A 12460-nucleotide genomic window follows, 5' to 3' on the forward strand; every position below is an offset into this window, starting at 1 on the left:
TCTTTCTTACGCAAATGACTGTCTGATACGGAAGCTGAGCTTCCCCGGTGGCTCAGATGGTAAAGAATCCACCTGCATGCCAGAGACCCAGGAACAGTCCCTGGGTCTGGAAGATCCCCTGGAGAAGGGAATCTCTACCCACTCCAGTATTCTTGTTTAGAGAATCCCATGAACAGAAGAGCCTGGCAGGCTACAGTCCATGGGGTTGCAGAGCTGAACATGACTAATCCACTAAGCACAACACGGAACTCATCCTACACAAGGACAACTTCATCGAGTTTCTGTGACTTTCCATCTAGAGCACGGGAAATAAGACAAAAATGGTAGCGTGTGTCCTTCTGAGAAATACACAATCACAATGGCCATTCAAGATGCCTCATTACGGTTTTCTGAAGATTAGGCACATTTTCAGCAGTATAGAGAAGTAAAATAACCAAATATAGGAATATCTTTAGAAAATCACATTTCAAACTGGTAAAGGTAGCTCAAATACTTACATACAGCAAAACCACTTACTTGTGACCTGAGTTTTCCTTTATTCCCATCCATCCCTTGAACAGGCTTTGATGCAAATCCCAGTCGGTGTCCCAGGCATCTTCCTGCATGGCTATGCCAGGCTGGACTCTGGGTTCAGCTAAAACACAGGCACAAATGGTATGACATACTCTGCCCCTCAAATGATTTCTACAGCATCGAGATGTAGGGGTGGGCCTTAGAAGCAGCAGCCTATCATTAATGGGAGTACCTTGGGGAGGGAGTGAAGGCGTGAGAGAAGAGTAAGATGACTTACATTTGGACAGAAAAGGCAAGCCGACATAGCAATGATCCCCGCACTGCAATCCAGGATCAAAGTAAATGTTTGCAATCTATAAAGGGGCACAGGAGAACCATGAATGCCCAATCCACGGAAGGTCACAATAACAAAGGACAAAAGATGGGAATCTGCAAATACAACGTGTTCAAACCTTTGATTTTTTCCCTGGCTCCAAGTCTTCCTTATTACCCCGCAATCGTTTGTAGTAAAAACGCACGTCTTCTGACAAAGATCGTATCTGTTGGATCTTTACCTTCTGTGAGAAGGAATTCATAATATTTAAACTCTGATGAACTATTTTCCCCTGAAGGAAGAAAACAAACAAATTCATTTGTAAATGGCTGGATTTTCTTCAGAACACACACTTTAGAACTGACAGACATATTTACAGAAGACCAAAGCTCAAAGTACCCTTAGAACGTTCAGAAGTTGGTAAGCTTTAAATCTGTAATCAGAGCCCCTCCTCCAAATATATGTATTTCGTCATTGTTTTTAAGGCCTGTTACAGAGAAATTAGCAAGACAAATCTTTGCAATCCTGTAAAAATGAATTAAAGTAAAAGTGCTCACATAACAAAGGTGCAGAACTAGCTTTGAATAAAGGAAAGAGTCACTATCAGTTTGTTAAGAAAGGTTTGTTTATACCAAGGCCAGGCTACCTTAAAAGTTTCCAAATTCAGGATGAAAAAATTATGAAATCACTGAATTCTAAAAATCCAAAGCTAAACAAGAAACAAACAAAAAAAAAGATTTATTTTTCTCAGAAAAAGTATTTTATTAAAAAGAAAATACTATCTGTGCCAAAGAGAAATTCGACTATTTTTTAAAAACACAGGTTATCTGGCATCGTATTAAAATGAAGCATACGGATTAAATCATTACGTTACCAATGACCGTGCTGATCAGCTATATGTCTCTTCCTGTGATAGGGTACCAATTTTATTTATTTTTTTTTATAAAGAGATTTATTTATATTTTTGTTATGGAGCACATCATGTTCCCTGACCAGGGATCAAATGCACGCCCCTGCATTGGGAGTGTTGAGTCTTAACCACTGGACTGTCAGGGAAGTCCCAGGGTGCCAGATTAAAAAAATATATATATGATTGAAATAATCATCAATAAAAATCATAACCTTTTCCTTTTTTTTTTTGTTGAATATAGAACCAGAATCTTATAACCTGATTCCTAGACTTTTAAAGAAGTCTAAAATGATCAGGGCTTCCCAGGTGGCACTAGTGGTAAATAATCTGCTTGCCAATACAGGAGATGCAAGGGACTGATCCCTGGGTTGGGAAGATTCACTGGAGTAGGAAATGGCAACCCACTCCAGTATTCTTGCCTAGAGAATCTCTTGGACAGAGGAGCCTGAGCACCTAAAATGATCATACCCACTGGTCTAAAATTTGGTATTAAAAGACTAAGAAATTAAGAGAATGCATAGTAAAAAGAGTTCAATGATGGTGAAAAGTGAAAGTGAAAGTCGCTGGGTCGTATCTGACTCTTTGTGACCCCACGGACTACACAGCCAATGGTATATAGCTATATAGTATTCCAGGTCAGAATACTGGAGTGGGCAGCCTTTCCCTTCTCCAGGGGACCTTCCCAACCCAGGGACTGAACCCAGGTCTCCTGCACTGCAGGTGGATTCTTTACCAGCTGAGCCACCAGGGAACCCAAGAACACTGGAGTGCATAGCCTATCCCTTCTCCAGTGGATCTTCCTGACCCAGGATCGAACCGGGGTCTCCTGCATTTGCAGTCGGATTCTTTACCAATTGAGCTATCAGGGAATGATGGTGAGATTAAATCTAATTCTTATTATATACAGTCTAAACAGAGTAAAACGCAGTAGAAAGAAAAATAATTATTAGAAAAATGATAAGAAGTCTACAAATTAACTGTCTTACTGGAAAGGAAGGTGGAAGAACCATGTGCTTTGGGAAGCAAGTCAAAGAACCCACTGCGATCACAGCCTTCACAGGAATTGTTAGGATCTGTGGAGGGAAGAAGCAAACCGCAGAGAAATAAGTGTGTAAATCCTAGACTGACCTGACAGTTGTTGCGCTATTTTAGGAGATTTAAAACAATCAATCTTGGGACTTACATGAGCAATAACCAACTGGTAAGCAAAATTAAAATCACCCATGCATACTGTTTAATCTATCCATGTACTGTACAAAATGCACTGAAATACACTTCCATGTACTTCTCAGAGGTTCACTGAAAACAAGGGAAATAAGACCAAAAACGGGAAGGAATGAAGAATGGATTTTTCTGCAGATTATTAATTTAAAAAGGAAAGTCCAACTATACTCTTAAAACAATGCATGAAAAATCCAGCATTTTTAAAAGCTACATAGCTCTCTACTTTTTTGTACGTAGCAATAAATTAATGTCAACCTGATTTTTTAAAAAACGAGCTGAATATTCCAAGTTTTAAATCTCAACTCACACTCTATTTGCAACTCACAAGGATACTTTGCTAAGGAAATGTACTTATTTCTATCAAAAGTGATAAATGTGGATTCCTCACTTTCGGAGATAATTAATTTGACATACTCCCAACATATGATTTATTACTAAAAGATCAATTTTGTTTATTCTGAATGAGTTTGCTTTCATGGGTGGCAGGGGTTGTATGTGCTAAAAACAGGTAGGAGAACAAAAGTAGCTTGCTGACTTCAGCAGTGCTCAACTTCCCAAGAGCTTTACAAGAACACATACAAATATTTAGACTTGGCAGAAACATATCCCTTCAAAATCTCATTGAATGCAACATGTCAACCCCACATAAAGTCTTTAAAAAAGTTCACTGATTTTCGTTTGGTTCCTGACTTAGAATGACTCATGTAAACATAATTGTGAGAACTCAAATTAAGATGTGATTTCCTGATTGTATCTTCCTTTTTGGCAACGTTACACAGCAGGATATTTATGACCGCAGAAAGAGAGAGATCTAACCTCAAGTATTTCAGCCAGGGCCCATGTAACGCTACAGCCATTTGTAAGCCATGGTAACAGCAAATCTAAAAGGGCCAAATGCATTTTCCTAAAGTTGCTTTTAGTCAAGAGATTCAGGTTTTATCAGAAAACTATGAGCTAATAAAAAACCATTATTTTGTAAACTATTCTCAGAAGCTTAAGTTTTTAAAAGTATCAAATAGGTAAACTATAACTTTTTGAATAAACTTAGTTATAAAAACAAAAAAAGGACTGAATTTTTCAGAAAGACCCCACTGACCTGAATCCCCGTAAATAAAGTCCTTACCTCATAGTCTGTCGTGATCTGTATAGCCCCATCATGAATTCCTTCCAGTTTTTTTGCAGTAAGTTTGACTCTGAACACTGCAAAGTATCCTGAAGCTAGTATTACCTGTATGGAGTAGAAATTACATCCTTCGTTAGCCTTGCTAATTGAAGTTTTCTATTAAAATGGAAAAGAAAGCTACAAAAACCCTTCAGTTTTAAATCAGTGTTAACTCATATAGGTTAGGAATTCAAAATCCTAACTAACATACAATTAACACATCATCATGTACAAATATCTTAAAGTAAATAACGCCCATCTCTGGATGTTTATCTATTATACTTATTCCATGGGCTACTGAGAATACTGGTTCCCCAAGGAACAGCTGAATTCTGAGCTGCTAAGTTGGGGAGGGGTGTGGGCCTCATCCCCCAGTCATATACCTGCATGGTCAAAGGGAGCGCAGGCTACAGCAGACGGATACAGCCTTCCCCTACCCTTCAGAAGCCACGTCAGGGCACAAGTACACACAAAGTTGGTTCTGCTTCCAGTTCTGAATTTAACTTTGGCGTGTTAATACCCATGTCTTCAGATCAACTGAGACTGGGTCACACGAAAACATCAAAAAATCAAGGAAAGAAGGAAAAGTTAAGCAAAGCAATTCTGAAAGAAAGCAGAACACAGAACATGGATCTTACTTATTTTCTCAAGCTATCCTGCTGATATTTCTGGTGCTTAATCTTTTCAATCGAGAAACTTCCAAAAAAACATGAAATTCATTTTGTGAAGTTGTACTTTAGTCAGTAGTAGTTATACTTTACCTAGAATTTACATTTACCTCAAAATAACAAATGTGGGTATACCAAACATATCCACTTCCCCCCTTTAGAAGCATTTCTATGTTGGTTTTATGCATTTCTAACGTTTTCATCATGACTGTGACCACCCCAATCAGAGCATGTGTCTGAAGAGCATGGAGAGTTGTTGACAGTGTGTGTTTCATAAGGAACAGGACGCTCATTTAGTTCATATGTTTGGCTTTTTGGAAAATAGCTGGACAACAGTTGAAAGTTTACAACTTAAACTTTACAAATTACAAACTTAAAAAAAAATCCACATTTTGCAGAGTTGTTATTTTGAAGCTGGCAACTCACTACAACTTCCTATTTTAAGTAAGGAAGGGTTCATACAAATGATCTCATCTTTCTATCCCTTGGTTCTTATATTTATGTAGTTTCTTTTTAAGTTTTTATCTTGTACTGGGGTACAGCCCATTAACAATGCTGGGAGAGTTTCAGGTGCACACAGAAGGACTCAGCCATGCACATACATGTATCCATTCTCCCCAAACTCCCGTCCCATCCAGGCTGCCACAAAACAGTGAGCAGAGTTCCCTGTGCTGTACAGAAGGCCCTTGATGGTTATCCACTTTAAATATGGCAGTGTGTACATGCCCATCTCTTATATTCATATAGTTTTATATAAAAGTGAATTCTAAAACCCTAAAGTTTCCAGCAGGTTTCATGTTACTGAGTGGACCCCTCAAACACTTTAAATCAGTGTTAACATGTGCTATTGTAGGAGGAAATGATCCAGAGTCCTAAGATTATTAATTTATAATGTATTATGAAAAACAGTATAATTCAACCATCTCGGATTAGATCTACATACAATTTTACTTTAACTTCGTTGTTGAAATGAACATATTAATAGCTGGTCTCATTATTATCCTTTTTCAGCATTCCATTTGTATTAAAAATAAAATCTCAGCTGGAGTGACAAATATTACTTGTCATGGGCATATTCTTTTTTGTTTTAAAAGGAGACTTTATTTATGAGTCAAATTTAAAACATCATAAATTATTAAAATACAAATACCCAACACCCATGTATCCATCACAATATCTGATTATGGAGCTTGAATGCCACACAGCTGCAATTAGAATACACATTATCCAGTATACACATTATCCAGTACTGTTTCCCACTTTTTCATAAATCCTTTTTCAATTTTTTTACATACAATCCTACTTACAGCTTATCTGCTTTAATATGCAACCATAAAATCGCGACTTTATACACTTGGTTGTGGTTATCTGCAATTATTACTACTACTATCACAAACATCTGCATTCTCACCACTTCTGGCTCTTTAAATGACTTCCACAGGAAGAAGTCCCAGGAGTGGTATACATTGCCAAATTATTCTCTAAAAAACCTGTTTTGGGGAATCTTTCTCATACAAAATGTTTAAATACGTTTTTATGGCCTATGGCATTCCATGGAAAGGTTTTTGTCAACAATCTCTGTGCATAAGGACATCTGCTTTTCCTTCTGTAAAACTGCCATGAGAAGTTCTATCCTAACCTTCAGAGGAGGTGATATTCTGCTCCTTCCAAGTCGCACAGGTGATTCTACTAACTCTGCTCTGAGTAAGTTTAAACTCTGAGATCGCTTTTCAGCAGTGGTGAGGGCCTAGACTGATACATTCACTTGCTCTTGTCTCATGTACTTTTATGACCAACTGTACGTAAGACAGAGTAAAAGTGTATGGGGAGAGCCACACAGAGATCAAACAAATGCTGTTTGTCTCACTGATACTGTCTTCCATCAATACAGAGAACTGAACAGAAGCAGTACTGCAGAACTGAAAACAACTTCTACTAACCTGCAGGGTTCTTTCTCTTGCCTAGTGAACTCAATGAACAGACTCAGTTTAGCACCCATGGAAACTTCTCCTGTAATGGTACCTGTGCTCTATCTTAACTCCTTTGAGTCTCAAGTGCTCTCATCATGAAAGGAGTGAGTTTAAGTAGATTACCTATAAGGTCCTTTCCACATCAAATAGCCAATGCTGTTATGAATCTCATAATATTTCGAGGAGGGACCTCCCTGGTCATCCAGGGGCTAAGACTCTGTGCTCCCAATGCAGGGGGGCCTGGGTTTGATCCCTAGTCAGGGAACTAGATCCCACTTGCCACAACTAAGAGTTCACATGCTGCAACTAAGACCCAGCACAGTCAAATAAATAAATTAATATTAAAAATAATATCATGAGGAATAGTCTTCTATTTGCGATTTAGACACACATCTAAGTTTAAGGCAACAATAGAAAAGTTTACTTACTGATGACTGGTCTGATAGAGAGGATTTTTCAAACTCTGGAAGGCTTGAGATGATTGTAGTTCTATTGCCTCTTTCAGTAGCTACGAGTTCTATTGATAAACCATCTCCTATAATATGCCAGCTTTTTATAGCCAACTTAAAAGAGAAAGATATGGAAGCAATTATTGCAGCACTGTAACTGCAGCATAAAATCTCTAAATGTGATTTAGAACAACAACAGATTTTTCTTTTCTTACCTCAATTGGATTGCTGTTTATAATGGCAAATAAAATATTACTTGCTTCTGTTGCACTCAGTATACCAAAATCTATGAAACGTTCTTCTATTTTGGGGGGTAATACAAAGTACTGGAAAGACAGAAAAGAACTAGATTAGATGTAAAGTTACACTTATGTAACAGTAACGCTTCAAGAAAAAGTTAACTATATTAAGGTACACTAAGGTTCCTACATTTTATGTAAATATACACATACATAATACGTAATTAAGAACTTTGTATAATGGAAGTATTTTGAGTACTAGGTGAGATTAAGTGGAGCCCTGGAGATTTAGGCAAAAAGTCTCCAGTCTCAGCAGACTTCACGCATTCATGAAAGCAGCTACAAGCCAGTAATCATTTAAGCAGAAGAAATGCAGAAGGAGTGTCAGTGGTATGATACCGCAGGTCCCTTTGGTTCTAAAGTTCTTACTGATGCTAGGTTTTTGGAGGACCACACTTCTTATCTTTTTGCTTTCTTTTCATCTTTTGCATCTATCAGTTTTCTTTCTTTCCCAAACTTCTTTCATGGATTACCCTAAGGACAACTTTGCTTGGGGTTCCCCCACCTCCCTTGGCTTATTTTCTGTATTAGAAAGACTTCTGTTTCCTTTCCTGCAGTTATTTAGATGACTATTCCATCTGTGTCTTTGTACCCGATTCCCTGTTTCTTATCTGATTCTTCTCTTCAGTCTTGTGTTTTCAGTTTTGGTCACCTCTTCCCTACATAATTCCCTTTTCACTTGCCCTGTAGTATTTTTTAATTTTTTTTTGCTTATTATGTTTCTTCTGCTTAGTTTGTTTTTAGCTTGCCCATGACTGTAACCATTTAAAAGCAAAATCAAGAGGAGTGGACCTGATCTAAACAGAGGTGTAGCTAGAGAGGTCAACTCTGTCATGAGGAGATACAGCTGCTGGGAGGGTGAACATCTTGGAAGCACAGACTAGGGAGGAATTACAACAACTTGTTAAGTATAAAAACAGCAAAATTTAAGTGTCTGCAACACAACTACTTAATAGTAGCTGAAAACAACAAAGATGTGGAGGGAGTTTAAATTTTAAAAGGCAGGTAACATACTTACATCTAAAAAGCCTGTATATACCCGCACAGGTAAGTGAAACTTAGAGGCATTGGTAATAAGTAAAATATTGTTATCTATGTGCATGGACGATGTGGATGGCATAAAAAATAGAGTAAAAATGTAGCCTGATCCATTTGGTAGAATTAAGACTGGTTTGCTGAAGTTGTGAACCTAGGGGATGATGGGAGAGAAAAAACCATGTCAGTACCGTTTGCTTGGGAGACTGGTAAAATCAAAAGTATGAGGGGTCAGAAACATACTTTAAACATTGTTTTGGCTTCTTCTGGTAGCAACACATCATGAATGAGGATCGCAAAGCTGAAAGTGTTAGTAAGGTAAATTGGCCTTTCCACAGGATCAGCAGGACTGTCTCGAATGTGAAATAATGTTGCAGCATGATCAAATCCCAAATAACTATTTGAAAAAAACAAAAACAAATCATTTTTATTTTCACATGTTAATTTATAATGCAAGTTCTTTAGTGGTGTGTAATAATTTACGTTTAGCAGTAAGGACTGTTGTTAGAGAATTAAGACTATATTTTAGTGATTGACCATATGACTTAAAAGAAAATTTATTACAGTGTAATAAAAAGAACTATTTGCTACCACATTATATGTAACCAAACAATGAACATCAAGAATGTACTAACAAAAAAAAGTTTTAAGCTATTAAAAAAAAACAAACCATGTTTATCATTCAGTTGCAACCAGCTTTGTTAAAACAAGTCCCTACTAAGCTGGACATGAAACTATTACTGGTTAAAGTAGAAAATGAACTACATATATTATTACCTATTTGTAAAAAGCTATAATTTTAGAACAGTGTTTAATGGGTTTATAAAGGAATAAAAATGACTTTGTTTCAAGAGACAATATACTTTAATAAACAAGGTATAGTCATCTGCATGTTACAAAAATAATTACAGAAATGAAATGCTTCAAGTGATTTAAAAATCAGATTCACTTTTCTATTGCATTATGGAATCATTAGGATTTCATTTAAGCCCAAATCATATCATCCCATTTACTTCTTTCTTCTAAAAGTAAAAAAAATAAAATAAAAAATGAACAAAATACAGAAGATTTTTCTTTCTCCTTTATGGCTTAAGTTTTTTTTAATACTAATTCCATGGAGTTTATGTGAATTTGCCTACTACTTCTGCTAAAGTCAGAGAGTAGGAAAACAGAACTTACTGATTAGTAAAAAGTTACAAAGTTTATTTAAAACAGAAACTCACCCATCTAAAACCTCTGCTTGATATGGTATTTCAAGTTTAGAATAACTCTTTTCCTTTGCTTTCACAGTTATTTTCCCAGAAAACTGAGATGGTTTTTTCGCCTTTGATGCTGAAACGAAGCACAGAAGATAATCTGCCACCTTCTGCTACCAATGAGTTTACACAGAGGAGGATGAGGGTGACTCTGCGTGGATGGATAGAAGTCTTAAAAAGACAATGAGCTTTCAAACTGGCACACAGAATACAGTGACAACACTTTAAGTCAAATATCACATTTTCCATTCAAAAATGGAAAGATATTTCAATTTTCCTGGAATGGGATAAATAGGTAAGGAACTAGCAAGTGAATACCATTCAGGAGGGAAAATGCTATAATCTGAGCTATCTCTCTCTCACCATAAGCTCTGGCTTTACGTACAACAGGGATTGCTCAACCTTGGTGCTGTGAACATTTCAGGCCAGGTAAACTCTGCTGGCGGGTGGGGGGTGCGGTGGCGGTGGGGTGGCTGTCCTGTGCACTGTGGGATGTTGGGCAGTGCTGTCAAAACAGCTTCTATCTGTGAGACATCAGCTGCTTTACCCAAAAGTGTCTGCAGATGTTGCCAAATGTCCCCAAATTGAGAACTGTTGCTTCACAGCTAATTAAGAAATAACATTCCTTGTGTGGTCAGAATCTTGCTATAAATACCGATAAAGTAGCCTGGTGCAAGAAATGCCAAGAGTTATGAGACATACACTCTCCCTGCCATCATACTGTTCTCACAGATGAAGTTAAAACCTTTAAATTTTGGATCACTTGTGATTTTCCTTCTGGAATTACAGAAATAGTCAGTTGGATCCAATCTGGGTACCCATTAGATGTTCCTTTCAAAGCAAATAAAGAACCTGTTTATCTCCTTTAAAGTACTTCAGGAACACTTCCACTTATGAGAGGAATTTTATATGTAGGGTCTGCAAATGTGTGTTATCCAACTTTAGCATAAAAAAGGAACAAAATAATGGTATGACATCTAGTACGTGGCTGTGTACAGGCAGTGTGAATTCAGACTTTTACACCCCCCATAAAGCCCCATTTCCTTCTGTTTACTGTACAGCCGTTTCTGGATGCTTATTTTTTTTTTTGCTATTTATTCTGACATAAGGCCTGGTGGCTGCCGTCTATGGGGTAGCAGAGTTGAACACGACTGGAGCGACTTAGCAGCAGCAGAAAGGTTGGTAACAAGGGCCATAATTTAGGCATTTCATAGTACCTTATTATGGAGAAGGCAATGGCACCCCACTCCAGTACTCCGGCCTGGCAAATCCCATGGACGGAGGAGCCTGGTGGCCTGCAGTCCATGGGGTCGCTAAGAGTCGGACACGACTGAGCGACTTCACTTTCACTTTTCACTTTCATGCATTGGAGAAGGAAATGGCAACCCACTCCAGTGTTCTTGCCTGGAGAATCCCAGGGACGGGGGAGCCTGGTGGGCTGCCGTCTATGGGGCTGCACAAAGTCGGACACAACTGAAGCGACTTAGCTGCAGTAGCACCTTATCAAGTTATATTTTAGCAAATGAAGTGGTTAAAGTGTCAAGAAAATTCAGTTAAAAATCATAAGGAATCATGACTTTAAGAGACAAATGATTACATGGTAAGTCAACATTGCAGAGTGAATATTCGTGGCACGTTCTGAAATTTTTATGTTTATTTTTATAATTAATTAATTTGGCTGTGCTGTGGGGCTTGTGGAATCTTAGCGTCCCAACCAAGACTGAACCAGGGCTATGGCAGTGAAAGTGCTGAATCCTAACCACTGGACCGCCAGGGAATTCCCCCTGAACATTTTCAAAGTTAAGTGAAAAGTGCATTTCTTGATTGATGATTTTCACAGGAATCTCAGTATTGAGATTTGTATTGTAATCTAGGGGTGGTGGTGGGGAAGGAGGGAGCAAGTGTGAAGTGGAGGGATTTTTCCATGATGATGAAAACCACTTTCAAAGATGAGGGGGAGGAGAAGCAGAGGAAACCTCTCCTCTCCCACCTTCACCTTGAGCTTCTTGAAAATGGGCCCTTGCAGAATAAATCTGCCAGTTTTTATAACAAATAAAAAGCACTTTTAAGAAATGTAGCACTTTCTTTAAAAGATGCCTTCTCTTGTCTTTGTGCTAAATTTTACATAATTTCTTTAAGAAACACTTATTTTAGACTCTGTGATCTCAGAAGAACCACCACTCCTGACATTCATTTATGAGTGGGAGCAGTCACCAGGCTGTCAGCACAGGCGCTGGAGAAGGGCGAGGGGCACCACACAGCACAGCTGCACTGCCCTAGTGTGTGCCCTGGCCTTCTTGGACTTAGCAGATCTGTCTGTTCTTAGGGTCAGAAACTCTTTCTCAGTAAGGGAAGGCAATGTACTTGCTGATACTGACACTGATAACTGGCGGTCATGGCTGGTGTCAGAAGACCACTCATCACACATTTGGAAATATCTGTGCCATCAAGCCTTCAATACGGATTATTTTTTGACAGCTGGTTTATGAAAGTGCGCCATGTGTATAATCTCAATTTCTTCAGGCGTTTTCTCTGAGCTTGTGGGATGAATGCTGTGTTGGCAGCCAAGTGTGCAGCTGCTCCAGGCCTTCCATGTGAGAGGAGTGAGCACAGATACCTCACAGACACTGGCCCCACTCAGGGGGGTCCGCAGTGGCCAAA

At 38.3% G+C, this 12460-nt stretch overlaps 1 protein-coding gene across 1 annotated transcript in view; it reads right to left on the reverse strand.

The window, feature by feature from the left end:
• The window catches only part of TMEM131 (transmembrane protein 131), a 120280-nt gene that overhangs the window by 33511 nt on the left and 74309 nt on the right, over positions 1 to 12460 (reverse strand). The window contains exons 12-21 of the mRNA XM_010829857.1: positions 9767 to 9875; positions 8787 to 8940; positions 8527 to 8697; positions 7425 to 7535; positions 7189 to 7323; positions 4084 to 4188; positions 2723 to 2809; positions 966 to 1118; positions 791 to 866; positions 517 to 634 (exon numbers count right to left, since the gene is read on the reverse strand). Coding sequence (XP_010828159.1) covers positions 517 to 634; positions 791 to 866; positions 966 to 1118; positions 2723 to 2809; positions 4084 to 4188; positions 7189 to 7323; positions 7425 to 7535; positions 8527 to 8697; positions 8787 to 8940; positions 9767 to 9875 — 1219 coding nt within the window. The remainder of the gene's footprint in view (positions 1 to 516; positions 635 to 790; positions 867 to 965; positions 1119 to 2722; positions 2810 to 4083; positions 4189 to 7188; positions 7324 to 7424; positions 7536 to 8526; positions 8698 to 8786; positions 8941 to 9766; positions 9876 to 12460) is intronic.

This window comes from Bison bison, unplaced genomic scaffold (assembly GCF_000754665.1).
Source record: "Bison bison bison isolate TAMUID 2011002044 unplaced genomic scaffold, Bison_UMD1.0 scf7180017864508, whole genome shotgun sequence".
Classification (NCBI taxonomy): Eukaryota; Metazoa; Chordata; class Mammalia; order Artiodactyla; family Bovidae; genus Bison; species Bison bison.